This window comes from Hirundo rustica, chromosome 1 (assembly GCF_015227805.2).
Source record: "Hirundo rustica isolate bHirRus1 chromosome 1, bHirRus1.pri.v3, whole genome shotgun sequence".
In the NCBI taxonomy this organism is placed as follows: domain Eukaryota; kingdom Metazoa; phylum Chordata; class Aves; order Passeriformes; family Hirundinidae; genus Hirundo; species Hirundo rustica.
This window is the reverse complement of record NC_053450.1, coordinates 50,587,379-50,608,456: the sequence shown is the minus strand read 5'-3', so window position 1 is coordinate 50,608,456 and position 21,078 is coordinate 50,587,379. Positions and strand designations below refer to the sequence as shown.

The window sequence follows — 21,078 nt, the reverse complement described above, 5'->3', positions numbered from 1 at the left end:
GAAGGGCCCTCTGGAGGTCATCTGCTCTGATCCCTGATCAGGCAGAGACATCCAGAGTGAGTTGCTGCCCAGGATCATGTCCAGAGACCTTCTTCTGAGTATCTTCAGGGAAGGACACTCCACTATATCCTTGGGCAGCCAGTGTTCAGTCACTCTCACAGTGAAAAAATGTTTCCTGATGTTCACAGGGAACCTCTTGTAGTATTTAGAACATTTTGGCTTTTGTTTTCGTAAAATCCAGGGAAGTGCTGAATGTCACCATCATTATATACATGAATGTGCCACTATAATTAAGAGAATTTTCTCTCTCTCTCTCTTTTTTTTTTCTTTTGTTAAATGCAGAGCACTTTTTAGTTATTCTTTCTTTGCCCCATGCAAAAAAAAAAAAAAAAAAAAAAAAAAAAAAAAAAATTATTCTGAGAAATCCATAAGCTTTGCTAAATGTTCCAAATCCTTCTTTTTTGTTCACACAGTCACCAGTTGTGAAGACTGAGACTATAAGTTTCAGCAGTGTACCTGCTGGTGGTGAAACCCTTGAAATTTCAACAAAGGAAGTGCCAGTAGTCCATACAGAAACAAAAACCATTACATATGAGTCTTCTCAGGTAAGAAATTCTGCAAAAGACCTGGTCTAATTTAATGTGCCTTTAAGGAACCCATTTCTTCACCCATCTTAAAGTGTGTGCTTTAGTGTAAACTTTTCTAAGTTGTTCAAGTATTAATATTAGCATGAAGAGCATGTACATAAGAATAACTTACCTGAGGGTCACTCTCACATCCTGGTGTAGGGCTTTTCAATAACATTGATGAAACTGCAATTTAAAAGCGCCATCTTCTCTCCTGTGCTTCCAGAGGGGAAGGACAGCTTCCAGATGCACAGAGAAATACCGAACACATGGTCACCCAAATAGCATTTGTCCCTAACGTAAGATACTCAGTTTATGAAGAACTGTAGAAATAGGGAAGTTTAACAGTCCAGTTCTTGCCTCTCTGTGCTCAGGAGCATTTTTTCAGTGACTAGTTTTCTCTTCTGGTTTCTAGGTGGATTGCGGTGCTGACTCTGAACCAGGTGTATTGATGAGTGCACAAACTATCACATCTGAAACCACCAGCACTACAACTACTACACATATCACCAAAGTGAGTCCTCAGAAAACAGGGAGCTCCTTTTTCACCAAGGTGTATGCTATCTTAGCTTTGCTTCTATGATTTATTTTAAAAAGGGAACACATTCTGATACTCTCTTGACAAAATTTTATAAATTTACCATAAATACTTGTCTTTATTCACCTGTCTTTGGCTATGCTGAGTTGATTAATGCATCATCCAATGACTTGACATGAATCCTAAACCTATGTCTATGCAAGCACAGAACCTTGCTGTACAGAGACACTTGATTTAGCTGCAAATACTACCTTAGAACTGGAAGGAGTTTATCCACATTGGTACCACATGGTAGCTTGTCTGAACATGAGGCTCCATTGACATGACTGTGCCTTTCAGCCCTGAGATAATTAGCACTACATGGTGTTGAAAGCACATAGTGGATCTATATCCTGTAGCTGTAACAGGTAATTCAGTCAGCTCCAACACCTTGGCTGTATTCCTGGGTGGTACCCAGCTTGCCCACAGCCAGACCTAAAGCTCACCTGCACAGACAAACCATGCTGTGTCTTCCAGGTTCTGAGGTAGCACTTAAATAACAGTTCCTCCCCGAGTAGAAACCCTCTTAAGTGCTGTGACAGCTCTTCTACCAATATTCACTGGGAACAGGATTCCGTCTTTCTTCAGTGAAGTCCCCCGTTAGTAGATGAGCCATACAAAGGCCACACCACCCCGTATGCCATTCTGAAGCAAGCAATTGGACTTAAATAGGTCTGAATATGGGCTGTCTGTATTCCCATTCTGTTTTTCATGGGCCAAGTTTGCCATTTTTGACATACAAGCATCTCTCTTGATGCATGTGCAGATTAACTAGAGTTATAAAATTCCCTGTGTTGGAAGGACATCTGGAGGTCATTAGTCCATTCAGAGCAATCAGGCCAACTCCAGAGCTGCTCACTTGCAGTCTAGGGCTGTCCCCTCTGTCCAAGCTGCTTGAGCCATTCTGGTCCAGTCATGAGAGGGTTCCTGCCCTGATCATTCTGGGGATGAGTAGTAGCACTCTGAGCTAAATTGCTGACACGCGTTTTTGTCCCTCTCATCTAGACTGTGAAAGGAGGCATCTCAGAGACAAGAATTGAAAAACGAATAGTCATCACAGGAGATGCCGATATTGATCATGATCAGGTAAAGTCTACAAACGGCTAAAAAGCATACCCTGAAGACTGCCAAATAGAACATTGCTAAAAATTGCTTTGACAGATATTATTCATACTGGCATGCCTTAAATTAAGCTGGAATAGTAGTTAATTCAGTGATGGTATATTTCATATTTTAATCATTTTCTTCATTTGTAAATTGTGTAATATGTCATGAATCTCTCCACCTTGCTACTGATCATGCATGTTCCACCTCCTTTTTGTTTTTGCCCTTCTGTGGTTTCCTTGGGATAGGCGCTGGCTCAGGCAATTAAAGAAGCCAAAGAGCAGCACCCTGACATGTCAGTGACCAAAGTAGTGGTACATAAAGAGACAGAAATCACACCAGAAGATGGGGAGGATTGACCACAGGTAAGAGGACCAGATGATTTTCCTAGGCATTTACTGGGCTGGCATGTTGCAGATGTTGTTTTCCTACCATATTTCACCTTTAACTCTTCACTTTCTCTCACTGGCCCTTTCAAGCTGCTGGTTATCAGTTCTGATATTTGAAAGTAAACCATATTCAGCTCTAGATATCTGCCTTCATTAAACAGTGCCAGCTGGAGAAAGAGAAACTACTCATTTGCTTTTGTTGTCTCTCTGAAAAGTCCTCATTGTCCATGCTTTGTTATAGTCTAATTTTCTACTTCTGAAGTCATAAAAAAATCTGTTGTCTGCTTTTGTGTCATTTAAGAACAAAAACAATTTGTTCTTAAAGGTGTGCATTTTGGTTTAAAAATGCCAAGGGAAAAACCTACAGCTGCTTTTTAAATGTCTTGTGCAGATATGTTAAAAGTTATGCTTCAATTCCCAACTTGCAAAGATATTGTCCAACTTGCTTTTGAACGCAGTGAATTAGTTTGTCAGTATTTGGGTGTCTTGGCTTTCTTGTACTTGAAAGAACACTCAATGTTTTAAAGCAGCATTGTTTATCAGGATGAGATGATAATGCAGCTTTCCTTGCGTCGAGCTTTTTCTCAGCTAAGGCATGCTCTCCAATAGTGGCTGGCTAAACAGAGGTCTCAATATTCCTATATTTATTCTGTGTGCAGAAACATGTCACGCATACTAACCTGCTATGCAAAAGCTCTTAACGCCAGCACCATTGCATAAATTGCTTTGAATGCTGTATGCAGAAGGGGAAGAAAAAGCTGCTTGTCGGATTTGTTGAATCGATAGCAGCATTTTATTCTTGAAACAATGTGTATTCCCTAGCACTTGGTGTAAGTAACAGAGTATAATGCACAACACCTTTTGAAGCTCTTTGGCTCTCCTGCTTTTGGATATACAGACCCTAAAGAAAACTGAATTTCAGTGTCAGTTATTTATTTGGAAGATGGAACCAGTCACTAAGGAGTGAGTAGCTGTGATTATTGTGGTATTCTGCTAATTGTTTCAGAGACAGCTCAATGTGGCTTGCTTAAAAGTCTATTGATATCACTAACTCTTTCCATTGGTGTCAGTGGACTTTGGATTTGGTCCAAGTTGCTTATACTGGGATGATGCCATTTTCAAACAGCTTTTCTCATACGAACAAATTGACAAAATCTCTTTTGCAAGAGAGTAGTTGCTTTGAATAATGAACTCAGTTCTCTTTCCTGCAGGAATAACCTAGAATGAATATGAATCCAGACATGCATACCAGTAGGAATACAAGAGCCTACACGGAGTCTCAGTTCCAACCTGACTGACTTGTATCTGTCTATGGAAAATTTCAGTACAGAAGAATTGATCTTGACCGTTAATAAAGAAACTGGCAGAGATACCTTCCCATAGAAAGCAATCTGAATCAGCAGCAGTTAAACAATATTGCATGAAGCAACAATAAAATTACAGAAAAGCAGCATTTTTAATTTTCTTAAAATGTCTAAGTTTTCAGCTTTACCTGCACGTTCATAAACAATATAAACAGTGATCTCATGTAACACATAAACAGTTCATGCCTTTCACAGTTTCTGAAAGTCTAAACAAATTAAAATTTGTTAGGTGGCAAGCCTTTTGTTTACAGATATTGTAAATGAAGATTACCCCCAAAATGCTAGAAGCTGTATAGGTACTGTGTATAATGTTTTATCACACATTAGATGTGCCAATAACACAGTTTATTCAGTAAACAACTTGAATCTTATATTTGTTTCATCTGATTTTATTACTGCCCGATAAACAATGATGAACCTTTACTCTTATCAAAACATTTAAATGCTTACAAAGTGTGCTTTGTATACCTGACTGAATACCTTATGAGGTAGTAATGATTTTAGTATATTAACTTTAATGATTTTTGTCAGCATTGTTCAGAGTCAGCTTCCAGTCACCCTTCACAGATCCTAACCTTGTAAATTATATGTAGTTATTTTGGAGAAAAAAAAAAAAAAATCTGTATTTTACTTAGTTTGCAGCTTTAGAAAATTATTAATCTGAAATAACCGTGATGGTTTTCTATTGATTTCCCTTTTGTTCTCAGAGGAAAAAAAAAAATCTGTTTGAGAATCTGGTCAGCATTTACTATCTAGTTCTGCGTCAAGCCTTAACCTGTACAGAACGTCCACTGAAAACTCGCTAGTGTCCAGCTCTAATACCCACGGAAGGGATAGCGTCCATTACACTGTCAGCTGCATCACAACACATGGTGAATGTATGTTTCTGCATAGTGAAATAAAAGTGGTAAATGCATCTGAAATCGTATTGTTCTGTGTCTAAAAGCACCTAGTGGTTTTTAGTATTCAAAACGTCAAAATGTTATGTTTGTAAGATGCCACAGGTTTTACTCATGTGCACACTAGATGTGTTTTGTCTTCAGTGGCTGACACTGCACTGTGCAGACAGTGGGAATTAGCAGAGAATCCAAAGGGATGAGTGTTCACCTTTGGGCACATGATGTTTGCAAAGGAAAAGGACTGTTTGGTTCCTTCTGTTTTCTCTGGTTGTGTAACATTTCACCGAAGCTAAATGAAGAATTTTGTTGTTGTTTTGGAAGTAACGGCCAGTAGCGCTTGATCCAGATCCACTCTCTTTTTGTACTTTGGCTCTGAAACACGGATAAAATTCTTGTTAAAGCAGTATTATTTATTGGTTCCTTTTTTTTTTTTTTTTTCTTTTTTTTCTCCTTTGCCACATCTCATTCACACTCCCCTGGTAGTTTAAGAGAAATTTGTAACGATTAGTTCACCCTTCAATCTGTATTTCCTTGCAAGATTGAAAGACAATGGGTACAAGCAGACTTTTCAGGACATAAAGGGCCAAATTTGCCCTTCATTGTTTACACGGGGCTCCTTCCCATTGAAGTCAACAGATTTGCCTTCAGTGGGGAGCAGGATTTGACCCAGTGACTTGTTAATAAATGTTTATTTTCATAATTTAGAAAAAAAAAATAGTATATATAGAGAGAATAACCTGTAGATAACAATTAAAAGTAATATCCCAAGGCTTCTAAAGCTTTGCCCTTAGTCTCCAAAACATCTTCCTTCCACCAGCCATTCTTCATGCCTTTAAATCCAGAGTGCTAATGATGTAACCCCTCCCCACACTGCCATCATTGTTACCTCTCTCCTAATGACCGATGCAAAGCTGACGGTCTGTTGTGATGTTTGATGGCCCTCTCCTCCTCGTCCTAGTCCAAGACCATCGCTATTCTCATCCCCCTGAGTGACAGTAGGCTCAGCTCTCTGGTGCTGCTGGTGCCCAGAGGTGGTCATGGGTGGAGGAGATCCTCGCCCTGTCTCGGCCGATGGCACACCAGGTCCTCACTACCGCATCAGGAGTTTAAAACTAGACTCTGAAGCCATATTGACCCTCCCTCAGGTGCCCCTCATGTTGTCAGCTGAGAAACAGCATCGTATTACCTCAGAGAGACACGATCGCACAGCCTTCCCTCCAGAGTTAGCATTATATTTTAGCATGGCTTGAGGAGATTGTACTCTGGTGATCCTGCACAGTATGTATCCTGTCTAAAGATATTGCATTGTAAAAAGTTAGTCTCCTTGGAAAGGACACTCGCCACTAAGATACCGCCTAAGCGCATATAAGCTATGAGGAGATGAGAGTGGATAGGCAAGGACATCTCAGTGCTGCTGTTGGTAGTAGACCCTTGTTTGGGGGATGGTTCCTGGAAGTGATAGCTTTGGCTTTTGTTAGAAACTGTTTCTTGGGTTGTCTGCCTAATGCTGTGCCACATGAAATAAAGAGCACCTGCCTGTTTCTACCAACGATCTTTTGTCTCTGTCTCTTCTCATTTATTGTTGGTCCTTGTCTGGCTTCTTGACATAAACCAGCCTGGAAAACAAACCACCAGGTAATGTATTACTTGTGGGCAGCATTGCCAACATAGACACCACCAACACAGGAGACAGCCTTACTTGCTACAGCTGGAATCCCAGCTTCAATCCTGAGTATGCTGCGCCATTGTGGTAAGGGCTTTGCACATCAGCCAAGAATGGGCATAGCAAGTGACTACAGCAATTGTGACCGTTACACATACAGAAAGAGTGAATACATCACACTGACATTTTTTAAGGCTGCTTGGAATCCCTTAACATTTATGCCCCTGAAGTTTTTTGAGGCGGTCTCATCACAAATGGCAAGTAATGGTGTTTCTGTGCTGAAGAAAATATAAAAAAACATTTAATGAGCTTCTAAATCCATGTAATAGATCAAAGTAAGGGTTTAACAGCTTAGCCTTATTTCTTCCCAGAGCAGATTTAGGCAGCTGGTGAGATGATGTGCTTCATCTGCACAACAATTTGTATCTGCTAAAATCATAGTTCCTCATAAATAGTTCTTCATGGCATATAAATTCAACATTGAGTCCAGGCTTCAGTTTGGCAATCACACTGGCGAGTCTTGCTGCAGGTTTGTTTCCTGACACCAAAATAGTTCTGTCAGTTAAGATCAGAAAACCCATTTACAAACTTCACCTCTACATCTTCCCTCTTCAGAGGTTGTAAGAATGAGATAAAGAAATACATTCCCCTTTTTTATACCGTAACAATAATGGTCGAGGTTCTTCAGAACCAGGAATCAAATCATTATGTTTAATAATGTTTCCTAGTTATGAAAGGTTTGTGACATGCCTGAGGCAATGCTGAGATCTCCTGCAGTCCTATATAGATCCCAAGGTACAGTAGTGGTTTGAGGTGCTATGATGGACAATGGGTAGACAAGTGGACGGCTATGAGAAACACTAACTCCACTGCTTATATTATTTTTAAGGAAAGAAAATTAAGCACTTTTCTTAAATCTATGGATTCCAAAGGCTATATCAATCTTACACTGCATGTACTGGGTTGCTGTGTCTTTTGTCACTACTGTTATGCCGCATCAGCAAAGTCTGCCCGTGGTTGCTCCAGTGCCTCAGAGCAACAAAAAATACCAGCCTTCCTAATTAAAACTCAGTCATACTTAAAGTGACTATAATTACTTATGCATCTTTTTTTAGTTCCATCTCAAGGATTTACATATAGATAAACAATGGGGCATATTGTTGTTAGTTTTTCCATAAAAATATTTTCCATAAGTCTCTGTATTCATTAACTATGTCCAGATTAATCTATTACCTTGGAATACTATTAGCCCCTGTTCAGACTGTACATTAGTCTAGTTTATGCCATTTGTTTCCACCTCCACCCTTTTTTCTGACTCCAACATCAGTCCTGCTCCTCAGCTGGAACTAATTGTTTCTGTAAAGGCTCCTGGAACAGAATTTCAAAAATCCTTGTTTAAAGGGAAACCAATAGGCTCAAATTAGACCAAAAAAAGTCAGTCAACTTTCTTCCATCATCTCATGTTCCCAAATTCAGCTATAACCTCCATAAATCAGTGACTTCACCCTCGCAGCTGAAATGACCATCACTCACTGTAAAAGTAGTATTAATGGCCTGTCTTTGAGCATGACTACAGTGACATAAAAGGGAAAAGAAAAATGAGGAAGAGTTCTGACACTGGAAATTGTTTTCATTTTTAAATACATTAGATTTCTATCTCTACAGTCAAACAGCTCTACTTTCTCTACTACAAAACTTAAATTACAAACTTTTTATTCTTGGGTGGGGTGAGGGTTTTTTTGGTCCAGAATTGACTAGGAATTTCTTTTCCATTTTCTAGAAGTATCTTTGCTGTCTGCTGTGGTGAGGTGTACCATGATTTTTAACTTCTGTGCATAACAAAAGCTTGGGCAATGTCAACTAACAGGAACTGCAAAAAAGCAGATCCAGAATATGTGCAGCTTTGGAGCTGCCTGAATTACATCCCAGAGGGCATTTGACAAGCCTTGCCTTACAGTACACATGTAAAGTTCCAGGTATGTGTTATTTGGTGGGTAATCCTGGGTGGCTATAGTGTAAAAGATACAAGATTAGAGAAAGCACATTAAAGAGAAAGGTGTTATCATATATTGTACAAAAATGCAAAGAAACAAAGCAATATGTCTGAGTATACAAAGCAAATAATTAAGAACTTTCAAAGCCTTTTCCAGTAGGAGGAATCCAGCTAATATGATGTTTTCTTAAGAGTGTTGCTAGCCCAGATGTCCTTTCTCAGTGGATTTAGGAGGCTATTTCTCAGACATATTGATTTTCTGGTCAAACATTTGGCATATGAGGGCTTCTAAAGGCATTTATATTCCTATAGTCCAATCTCTAATCAATATACCATTTAAATAGATGTGAATCATTTTATATAGTCATAGAGGTGGTGACAGTTTAACCACTCATCTTTAGAGCTCCTAAATTCTAAGCTACCAGACTGAAAAACACACACATTTCCACAGAACATTATTTGTTCTAAGAGTATTTTGATTAAATCATCCTTTAATATACATTAAACAATAGATTTTTGTTTTGGTTTCTTTCTTTCCATTCAAAATGCCATCTGGTGACTGACAGGTAACAAGATTTTTTTTCCTGCAATTAGATGAGATATCAGTACAGGTCCTTTTGTCGTATCATTCTATAAAATGGAACAACAATAAAACACTGCAACATGTGGCCTGATATCATAGAAATAAACAACTGACTTGAATACCTGTGTGATATGGTTCTTGTGATGAGGACCCTTCTGCCTACTCTGGGAAGACAGCCCGTAATAGTTATCCCACTACTTCCCAGTTATTTAAAATTCTTTTTTTTTTTCCTTCTTGCTTACTTTCATATTCTCGACCTTAACCCATCTGTGTTTGATCTGTCAGGCTTCTCTCTGCATCTTTTCTTCTTCCAAATTTTCTCCCAGCTTTTGAGCAAACTGCATCTGATGCTTCTCTTTCTATTCATTTTGCTGTTACATCTTATCACGCCTATCAACCTTCTTTAAAGTCTTGTTAAGTCTGTGTCCTGAAGTCTTCCCTGCTCATCCATAATCACTTCAACTCCTACAATGATGATACATCCAACCCTTAAGTGTGTATTTCTTTGCTTTCATATCTCTCTACAAATTTCAGTCTTGGTTCATTCTTCTCATCACTGGTGTTTTTCCCATAAGTGATTTTATCAAGCAGCAGTCTCTGATATTATTTTATAGCCACTTTCTCCCTCTTCAACCTTCATCAGATCTCTTTCAACATTTGCTCATTTTCCCTCACATTGACATTTGGACCTTTCATGTTTTCTGGTCCATTAGCTTTGACGAGTTATCATCTGCTTTCAGACCTTTCAAACCCCATCCCTGCTTTCTCTGCTCATCTTTCTGACCCGTCACTGAAAAGCATGCATGATGGAAATGCTATAGATTGTTTGCCTTCCTTACAATAAACATTCTTTTCTCTAACAGTATTAAACTACACTCTTCTATTAAAATAAATCCCACCCCCCAAGAAGACAATCCATGTGCTGCCTGTTTCTTCTGCTTCTTTCTCCATGGGCTCCTGCCCATACCTTCCAAGGAGAGCATGATTAACATGCAGAATTAACAAGGAGAATGACTATTACCAGCCGCTCTACTTCCCCTTTATTCTCAACTTGCCCTTTTCACAGCCATGGAAGTATTTTTCTCTACTTCAACTCCTGACAGCCTCAACACATCCTCATGATTGCATCCCAAGGGATCTTTCTCCTCACAGTATCAGTTTTATTTCCTAAATTTTTAGTTCCTCTTGTGGTAAAAATATCTGCTCTGGTCGCCACCAAATCTTAATTTCACATCTATTGTTGACATTATCTGAAACAGCTCTCTCCCACTCTGGAGGCCAGCCTGGTTTTCTCCCACCACAGTACAGCAGCTCTTCTCCAGACTCAGGACCAGTACTTTTCTGTTGTCCTCCATGACTTGCCCTCTCTGTAGACACATTCCCCAGTTTTCTGTCTCAATCCTGTTCTCCTCTCTGTGCTCACTTAGGTCCTTCTGACTCTCCATCCACTCTTTTAGCAAAGAGTTTCACTCCTTGTTTCACTCCACTTTTCTGTGGAAATCTTTGGAGCTCCTAGTATGTATATAGTCTTTATTTACATTGCCTTGCTGTGATCTTCCCCAGGAACATGGATTCAGCCAGCCCATATGCCTTGGTTCAGGAAGACAGGTGCTGGAGCTTCCCTTGGAATGGAGAATGTAAACCCCCTCCCTCCGAATTATTATAATTTTGAAATTAAGGGGTTTTCAGGCAAAGATATACGAATAGGAATAACAGTCCTTTACTAGGAATATTAAAAATAAAAATGTAGAAGAAAAAAAAAAAAAAAAAAAAAAAAAAAAAAAAAAAAAAAGACAAACAAGAAGAAAAAGAAAACACTGACAGATTCAGAATACAACCTGACACCCTGTTGGTCAGGGTGTTGGTAGCAGTCCAATTAAGTCCTCCTGGAGTGACAGACGTGGTTCTGTTGAAGCAGAGATGATCTTGTAGAAGGGTGTAGTTTTCTTCTGAAGGTCCAGTGGCGGTGAGATGGGTCTGGTCTTCCTCTAGGAATCCGGTGGAAACAGGCTGCCTTGGTGTTCTGACTCTCAGTTTTTATCCAGGTAGGAATGTTTGGGTCTTCCCACTGGGTGGAGCATCTTGTAATGGGATGATGTCATTTTCTCAGTCATGCACTGAGCCTCAATGGCCCATTAACAGAAGATATCCCCTGGAGGGAGGGTGGGTTGTGGAAGAGATGAAGAATACACCTCCCCAACCAGTTTCAACAGATGGCAGTAGAATACATATTTTGGTTACATCTTGCATTGCAACCCAAGACATCATACTTCTGTCTAACTTATTGAAAGTAAGGTTAGTATTGCTTCTCTTCAAGCAATTTGTGGATATTTACAGCTGCAGCACTTTTCAGTAGAAACAGCTCTGTCTAATGTGTACTACCATATTAAAACATGTGTGAAGGCAAAATGGAGACACCCCCAGGAAATTTGATATTTGTTAGTGTATAAGAATAAAGAGGTAACATCATTGCTATGTTGACACCTAAACTCATCTGGAATAAACCCCCTGTTTTATTTCCACTGATAAAAATGCCCATGACCAAATGGGAATCTTCACAGGAGCCCAGCCTCGTAGTCTCTGAACTGCAGCTGGATTCTACCTGATCTGCTCAGAGCAAGGGCTGAGGAACAGGACTCTTTCCTCCAATTCTAGTACACATGATCCTTATATAAATCTTAGGAATACAGTGAAATGTTCTGATCCATGTGAGCCAGGCTGCTGTGGCACAGGCTGAGCAAGTCAGGTATCAACTCACTGATTACATGCATCAGCGCATTTGTACTGAAATGGTGCATCAACAGCATTTATTCAGCCATGTTACTAAGCTCTCCTTCAGTGCATTTAATGCTGCAGGAGGAAGATGGCATAGCAGAACAGAGGCAGGCAAAGCACAGGCTCTGCCATAGCCTTGTGGGTGACAGAAACCTTGGCTGGCAACCTGCATGTTCCATCTGTGTTGTCAAGTACATCAATCACCCCAGCAGCTAAAGTTAATGGATGCTGTGACAACAGTAGGTTCAACTGGCTACCTACCCAAATTTTGTCATTATACATTCTTGTTTTTCCTGAAATATATGTATAATGTGAGAAGCTGATTCCAGTTTCTCCAGTGAAGTATGTTAATCTCCTATTGACAATTTGTAGGAATAGGATAAAAAGCTAGCCTGTCATTTCTTCTAAGTGTAGCTAACAAGTAATCTGTAAGTCCCTACATAAAGCTGTTTTGAGAATGAGAAGTTCCATTAACACAACAATCTATTCTAAGAGTAAAACCCATCTGCTGTAGGTCTTCTGAGGGTGGAAGAGCAACAAGTGCCAATTGCCACTTCAATAGTGCATCGCCGACAGTACAGAACAACTCAAGATGCTGTGATCCCCATCCGCAAGATGATCCGTGAGCTGGAGAGCCAAGGGGTGGTCAGCAAAACCCACTCACCCTTCAACAGCCCCATCTGGCCTGTGCGCAAGCCTGACGGAGAATGGAGATTGACTGTGGACTACCGTGCCTTGAACGAAGTGACTCCACCATTGAGTGCTGCTGTGCCGGACATGCTGGAACTCCAGTACGAGCTGGAGTCCAAGGCAGCAAAGTGGTACGCCACAATTGACATTGCTAATGCATTTTTCTCCATTCCTCTGGCTGCAGAATGCAGGCCTCAGTTTGCCTTCACATGGAGGGGAGTGCAGTACACCTGGAACCGATTGCCCCAGGGGTGGAAACACAGCCCCACGTTGGGCACCAGTTAGAAGTATGTCCTGGTTTGGGACAAATTTGGGAGAAAACCCCTGTATAGGATCCCTCTAAGGAAGCAAACCTGTGTCCGGTTGCGTCCCCGCTCCAGGTGGGAGCTGACCCCCAGCTAGCTCGGGTCAACACAGACACAAAGTTTCCAGTTTGTTTTGGCTTCTCGGCTTAGCAGCTGGACCCAAAGGTGACAGTCAACAGCAGCAGAAAAGGCTGGCTCTCAGCTTAGCAGGTTAAAAGATGTTTATTAGCAGAGATCTCCAAGCTCCGAGGCGAGCGGCTGAGAGCTTCCAGGCTGAGAACCCAGCGGCTGAGAGCTTCCAGGCTGAGAACCCAGCGGCTGAGAGAGCCTCTTCCTCCCTCCTACCCCCTATAAGCGGGGGAGGGTCCCAGGGAGGATACAACAAGACAACAAATCAGGGGATTCAGGGGGTAACAAGGTGTGCCCACCCCCAAGCTTCAGACCACTAAAATCCAGAGCCAAAGGATTTTCCCCCAGGCTACCTATCACCTGAAGCCCTTTTCCAGAGATTTCACAATCTGGGAGGGACCCCGGGAGTGATAGACAAGCTGCCCCAGAGAGGGGGGTTGGGGCAGAGGGGATGTTACATGTCATGAGAGGTATGGGATGATTGACACAAAACACCTTATTATACAGACAACACAAAAGGGATACAGAATTGAGGATACAGTGAAACGAACCATAACATAAACTTCTTACAAAAATCTAATAAAACAGTTCTGCACCACCACACAAACCCAAGTGGCCCCTCCCTCCAACCGGTCCGGAAAAAAAACCCTCTTTGGAGAAAAGTGGAAAACACTATTTTACTAAACACATGAAGTGCATACAAGTATAAAGAATGAATAATATGAAACAATAAAACCTCTCCTTCTGAAGTGAGATGGCAAATTGAGAAAGTCCTTGCCATGGGTGCAGCTCGGCTCTCTCTCAGTCTCTCCTCAGTCCCAGTCCCTCCGGCGCTGCTGGAAAATGCCGAGGTCCAGGCCCCGGTGGGCCGCAGGTGCAGCCCCCAGTGCTCCCCTGGGTTTTCAGTCCAGAGCAGGTTTAAACGGTTCCAAGAAAAAGGAAAAAAAACAGTCCAAGGAACTTCTCTGCCCTGGCTAGCTGAAACTAACTAAAAACAACAACAAAAAAATCTCTGTCCTGCAGTCTCTCCAAGCCTCCGCGGAACACCCCGTCCGCAGAAGAATGTGGAGGAGTCGGGCAGTTTTCTCAAAACAAACTCCGCACTTCTCCTTGCTCTTAGAACCAGTCTTAAAGGCACAGGACTCAATATACAGCACAAACAGAACAGACGATTGGGGATACAAGCATCATAAAGTTACCCTAGGACATTAGTGCACCTGTAATAACAAGGGATTTATCTCATGAGAATCAGTAAACAAAATACGTAAACAATCCAAGAATAGATAGATTTAATAAATAAGTCAAATGCCTTTTACTAACCAATAGAATGATTAACAAATATTAACCAATTAGAAGTTACCCTTGAAGTTTGTAAAACCTGTAAAAAAGACAACATGTGGCCATAATAAAGAAGCCTTCTAAACTTTTACAGTGTCATTCTTTGTCATGATCATCTCAGCAACAACTGACCCTGCAGTAAAGTTAAGGAAGCCACCTGGTGCTGTGGCAGGCCAAATTCCATTGCTCTAGTGATTTGGAACAAGTTTGGGTTTTTTTGTCAAAACTAATCTGGCCAAAACTAAAAACCTGCCTTTCACAGTGATGTGAAAAGATCCCACCAAAAGCCTTACCAAAATTCCATCAAAACATCAGTATTGTTGACATGGTATGGTGGAAAAATCAATTCCTTCTCTATGTATGATGGAACTTATTTTTGAGCCTGGGGAAGATGATGTGACTAAAAGACAAGGTAATTGGTAATAGCTCAGGATCAAGAAAGCTGCATCTTATGCCTGAATCTCAGTAAAAAACTTTGCTGTCATGTCAAACTCTATGCTGTGTTTACAGCATTAATTTTTTACTTCTTCAAGGCAAAAACAATGGTAGCAAAGGGGAAGAAAAATCTTATGGCTACTCATAAGAGAATGATCGTGTGGAATAAAGAAAACTTCCAGGTATGTGCAAGTAAAATAAGTGAGTAGTGTTGCAGCAGATGGTGATACGGAACAACCATATTGCTATGTGGGTTTTGTAAAAAACTTGTTTGTTTTTTTTAGGAAAATGTGGTAGGGCAGACAGTGCTAAAGCAGAATTTCTGTGAAGGTAACACAACCTATTTGTCTAAGTGATGCTTGGTAAAAAAATAGACAAAATGTACCACAGGTGTAGCAAAAAGTTCAGATATGCAAGACAACATATCTCTTCTGTTAGCATGTATCCTGTAAAATGCACCATTAGTGTTCCTTGCAGTCATAAATTACTAACATTACTGTCTCCAAAAGGAGTAGAAATAGTGATGGACTAATATCCATCCACCATCTGAAACAGGCATATTTCACCTTTACTTTAAGATCTTGATGAACAGAGATAAGAACAGAAAAGGCTATCTCCATAATGTTGCTAAATTCCACAGCATATCCTCAGGTTATATAATATTGAAACATATCTCTAGTCATGTCTTTAGATACCAACAAGTGTTGTTATTTGATGATATTTTTAACATGTGCAGGGAGAAACTAGGGAAAAGAGTCTGTATCACAGTTGCTGCAAAGATAGTGCTGATGGCTCTGTCATAAACAAAAAATTTGAAGGGATTTCATTATGCAGTAATATTTGCATTTGTATTTTCTCCTTCAAAAACAGGCAGGTAACTGCAAATTTTGTGAACAAAACTGAAGTATTTCAACACTAAACCAGTAATATCTCTGTACCTACATGAAATTATGCAAAGCAGCTATTGCTGAGACAGACTCCCAAGTGAGCTGATTTCAGTTGTACATAATTTGATAATGATGTTCACCTCAAAATTTCTGCTTGGTCTAAGAAGTCTTGTGTGCTCAGCTACTCTGGCAAATAGATGTGTTATGAGTCAATTGGTAAAGCTTTTGTCAAAATTGATGTGTTAGCACCAACAATTAAAACTGTGTTAGCTAACACCAACTGTGTTAGCACCAACAATTAAAACTCACCCACCTCTGGCACTGTTCTGCTATTGGAGAGAGAAATAATTATCTTTTCAGTCAACAGTAATATCTAAGACCTGCTAATATAGATGTCTCTGCACCCATTTCTCTCCCAGAGGAAGAATAAATAAACAAAGACAGCAGAATTTCCCTCTTGATTTTCTTGAGAATACACTGATATATAGAAGTCACAATCCCATTCAGGCTTTGATTCTGACAGGAGCAAGCCATTGTCCTCAGAAGATGTGGTATTTGAGAGCAGTGGAACTGATGGTGTCTTTTGGACCTGGTGGTGCCTTTTCTAGCTGATTTTCAGCAGTCTCCTTGCCAGCCTTTCCTGCCCTGTTACACTGGAACTAATCTAGAACTACACAGGGGAGAAACCTGCCTCTTCTGGTTCTCCTTCTGCTTCCTATATCATCCCCAGGTGTTCTGCAGCGTTTCTCACTGCTATGCATTATGGGCCCCTTAGCTCTCATCCTTCTTCTAACAAAGCTTTCAGCTTCATCTTGGTCATTTTCTCTGGGATGAAGTCACAGCCACACTTCCTGTTGAGCTTTACTGTCGTCTTCCTGGTACAAAAAAGTGACACAAGACCCTCACAAGACCTGAAGATCTGACCTTAGCAAGTCTTTTGGATTCAACAAATACAATATCCCTATTACCTTGATGACAGAAATTTTCATAGACATCCATATCCATGCAAGGTGGCAGAGAAACTTCCCTCACGCCCACTTACTTGTCAGCCAATCCCCATGGCCTGCTGAGAGCCTGCTATGATGGCAGTCAGGGCTAGGATCTGTCTACATTATAAACACCCGTGTACTGGGTCCCAGTCCCTTTTGTGGATATGACTGAGCACTAATCTTTCTGTTAGTAGAACAGAAATGCATAAAATAGCTACCTAAAAAGAAGTTGAAACCTATAAAATATAACACCCTCCTCTACTAATTTCTATTTTTATTTTTACCAAATGATAGCTGCAATATGTCTATATCAATTTTTCAACAACTATTACTTCCAAATTCCTTACAAATTCATAGTTCTCTGTACCCTGCTGCTGTGACTGATGAGCAGAAGTTCACAAATGCAGTGCGTATTAGTATCATTGCCATCAGAAAACAATTGTCAATCTGTATTTAATATATCCTATTTCAAATATTATGGTAAAATTAATCTCATGGCTGATGCAGAATAAGTTGAATATTTCCTTCAACATCTGAAATAGGAACTTCTTTCAGACTGAGGTCAGTCACTTGATGTGCAGAAACAGACATCCCTCTCAAATTCACATGAAAGTGACTTCAACAGTGAGAAACCTGTGCTTAGCTCCAACACAGCAAAGGTGAAAAGAAGGTCAGTACCTTTCCTCAGTTTGTACTTTTGCTTCACTGGGAAAGACACACCCATCCACTTCTCAACAACAATCTGCTGTCATTCAGGGACAGATCCCTCCCTCCACATGTCCATTTTGTATATTAGGCTGGTCATCAGCATGGCTTGTCAAGATCTTTCTTTTGTAGATGACAGTACAACCAAAACTTTAACAGCAATTCCTTTACTTCTTTCTCTTTACGTTTGAAATAATATTATCAGGTACTTCTCAGATCAGCCTTAGCAAATGACAGGGAAGCCTGTCATTTTGACTTGATATTAGTTTCCATATCTTTGTTCCAATGCAAGTGCAAGTGAATTAAGCATGGCAATGGCAATGGGAAGGCACAGCCTCCAACATATGAGAGGATATCTCACTGGGAGATGTTGTCTCAAGATAGGGAAATGTGTAATATGAGAATTAAAGTATGCATATTCTTTTCTACAGTGCATATTCTTTTTTACAGTGTATATTCCTTTATACAGTGCCAGACAGGGAAAGAGTTGTGACAGACCTGGAAGGAAATAAAGCATCTGCCTATATCACACAGGTAAACAAAAATATTTGTCTCTTGAAAGAGATTTAATGTGGAAAAGAAGGTCTGTATACCCCAGGATCTAGGAGTCAAAATAACCCCAACAGTTGGGTCTGAAGGATGTAACCCTAAAAGAAGGCTAGAGCAAACAACAGATGTATAGCAGATTTACCAATTTACCAGGTTGTACTGAAAGCAGGAGGAGTAATCTGGGACAGAACATTTACTGTATGTTTGCACTCTAGCAACCAAATTTGTGAACAGCATTTGCTAGATACGCTGCTTTTGTTACTACAAGATTTGGAGTCTGATTTGAAGCCAGATGAGAAAAGAGGAAGGAATTCTCCTGTGACAAGTTTTGTTGGGACAACAAATAGAACTCTGCAAGGTCTCCCCATTTCTAGATACAACCTTTTGGGATTTTAGTAAACTTTATACAGAATATATACATTCCACTGTTAGCAGGAACTCAAACTATCTCTTAGACTCCTCTTGCCTTTTAAAACCATATATCTTTAAATGTTGCAGGAAACTGTATAGTATCTTTCTGAAGTATAATCTTCCCTCAGAATTTTACTTCAGATGATTGATATTCCTTCAAACAGGATTTTTCCATCCAATATCTGGCAGTAAAATCACTAGAAATCAAAGTAAATCACTAGAACTACAATATCAGATCAGCCTCATAATTACAGCAATGAAAATAGACACCTATGAACCACAGATCTTTCAGGACCCAAACTGGTGAGGTTTATTTTACCATATGAAGGTAAGTCATGAGGCAAATATGCCTTAACTTTATTAATATTTTTTTCTTCCATGGGAAACTGTAAATATACAATCTAGAAGCTCCTGACTACACCTCTAGGTTTAAGCCAGTGTATTGAACACAGGTTGTATATCTGGCATGATGTTTGCTGACTTATTTCACACTGACACTCTGCAAAAAGAGAGGAACTAATAACAACTAAGTTCATCATCAGTACAGTATATATGTAGTTTGTTTTACTATACTGTCTTGAATCCCCATTCACGGTCCACAGCTTCATCTTGCAAGATACAGAACACATACAGAACGGGAATGTGGATTCTTCCACTAAACACCTTTTAGTCAGTGCAAGAGAGGACTGGGTAAAGACTGCTAGGTGAATAGAAAGGGATGTGAGGGATAAAGGATCCCAGTGCACATGGCCTGTTGTAGTGGTTTCACGTTCACTACATTTTGGTCTTGGTACTTACTCTCTTTGTGAGAGAGAGACTAGGAGAAAAACAAAGCAGGCTCAACCTTAAAATTAACAAGTAGTTTATTAACATACACTAAAAGAATAGAAAAAAAGAAGTTGGAAAAAAACTCTAAAATGGAATGAAACTTCAAAAACCCTTTTCCCTCCCCTTACAAACTGTTCACTTTCTTACAAAACAACATAAAGAGAAAAACTTGTAATTTTCAGTCAGTTTCACTATCTGACAATAGTTTTTCATCAGTTCATTAGGAGAAGGGTATCTTCTAGTGTCATGGATCCCACTGACAGCTTAGAACAGTTCTCTTGTGGGTTTTAAACGGTCACAAAAACAATTGCCCGGAGAAACCTGCCTTTGTGACCCTCCCAGGAGCAGTTTCCCAAGCTGCTTATGGGTCATGGGTCTTAGACTTTTGCATACTGGGGTGCCACCTTTTAAAGATGAATAACTCCAAAGCAAAGGATTTTTCACTTCAAGGTACAGAGATATCTTCTTGCTTCTTCACTGGTGCAGGGGGCTTCTCATCCTTATCTCTATCCAAGCATCTTATAAGATATTACTTAGTTCATCACAAACACTTTTGCTCAAATCTACACACAAATTAAAACAATCATATCCCCAAATGCATATCTTTCCCATGATTTAAAGGAATTATCTAAAAACAGAGTTCATTTCCATGGCTCAAGTAAGAATAGAACAACCAACTCTTCAACCCTCTGTCCCAATAGTCTTTTCACCCTTGCTCTACTGACTTCATGCTGTTTTTTAATATTCACTCTGTCCTTTCTTACTCTCTCATAGAAGGGCTGAGCTCTGGAAGCTTCATGTTGCCAGGAAAGAGTTAAATCTGCCCAGAGTCTTTGTCTCTGTAGTTCGTGGTGTTAGATATTCAAGGCCACGCTGATGAGGGAGGAAGAACTCACAGAAACGTCAGAGATCGGAGCACTCAGGCAGTCCGGAATCTCAAAAAAAAAAACCAGGCAGTATCATAAATGCCTCCTCGGCCCACCCCTCAGTGTAAATTGGGGTGGCCTTGGCCCAAATGGTGCCCATAGCTCTTATCAGGGGCCCGGCAGAGATCTCTCCCTGCTCCAGGGAATTTTGGAGGAAGTAGTTGTTGTAAAACATCAACCTCTCCTTCCCCCCTCACCCGGGAGCCGATGGAATCCGGCCAGGCCTCAGGCCAGCTCCTCCAAAAAGGGGGGAGCAGCAGGCCCAGCTCGATGTTACCTGTCTCTCTCGGGCCAAAGGAAGAAGACAAAAGCCCACCTACAGGAAATCGAGGGGGTTTATATGGTACTTCCCAAAGCCGCAGCTAGTAATTCTCAGTGGTTAAAACAGATGCCAATATTCCAACTAACTCTCTGATAGCTCCCTATCTCTTCCAAAGCAATTCCCAGGTCCTGACCTGGAGAATTATTTTACATTCTTTTATAACTAAAAAACCAAACAGTACTAACCCATGACACCTGTCTACTATAAAGAGTTTTAAAAGGGGAACTTTTTAAAAAGACAAGAGAAACACTTTATTCATGTTTACAGTGAATTTCCAAAACAAACTCAAAATAGTCCCACAAAGACTGAGAGAAAACCTAAGGTAAACTAAGAAATTAAGATGCAAGTTTTGATGGCTGGACTAGTGGCAGGACATGATTGTGGGTGTCAATGAAGCAAGAAACTAAACTGTACCAAGGTGGAATGGAGCCAAAGACCACAGAGTTTTATTCAAGGAAGACACAAAATCAGTAATCATCCTTGTGGGGAGTTTTTAGATAAGCTTATAAGCATGAGGAAATGGGCGATTATAATCATCCATCAACAAGGAGGTCACTGACATCTGAGCATGAGGGGCCTTGAGAAGAGGAG

At 40.3% G+C, this 21,078-nt stretch overlaps 1 protein-coding gene across 40 annotated transcripts in view; it reads left to right on the top strand.

Annotated features, from left to right (window-relative positions):
* The window catches only part of EPB41L3 (erythrocyte membrane protein band 4.1 like 3), a 144,507-nt gene extending 137,996 nt beyond the window's left edge, over window positions 1-6,511 (top strand). For all 40 annotated transcript variants that reach the window (XM_040072267.1, XM_040072285.1, XM_040072277.1 and 37 more), the window contains 5 exons: window positions 474-605; window positions 1,042-1,140; window positions 2,209-2,289; window positions 2,556-2,672; window positions 3,908-6,511. In XM_040072267.1, the coding sequence (XP_039928201.1) occupies window positions 474-605; window positions 1,042-1,140; window positions 2,209-2,289; window positions 2,556-2,666 (423 nt within the window). In that variant the 3' untranslated portion in view covers window positions 2,667-2,672; window positions 3,908-6,511. The remainder of the gene's footprint in view (window positions 1-473; window positions 606-1,041; window positions 1,141-2,208; window positions 2,290-2,555; window positions 2,673-3,907) is intronic.
* The last annotated feature ends 14,567 nt before the right edge of the window (window positions 6,512-21,078 follow it).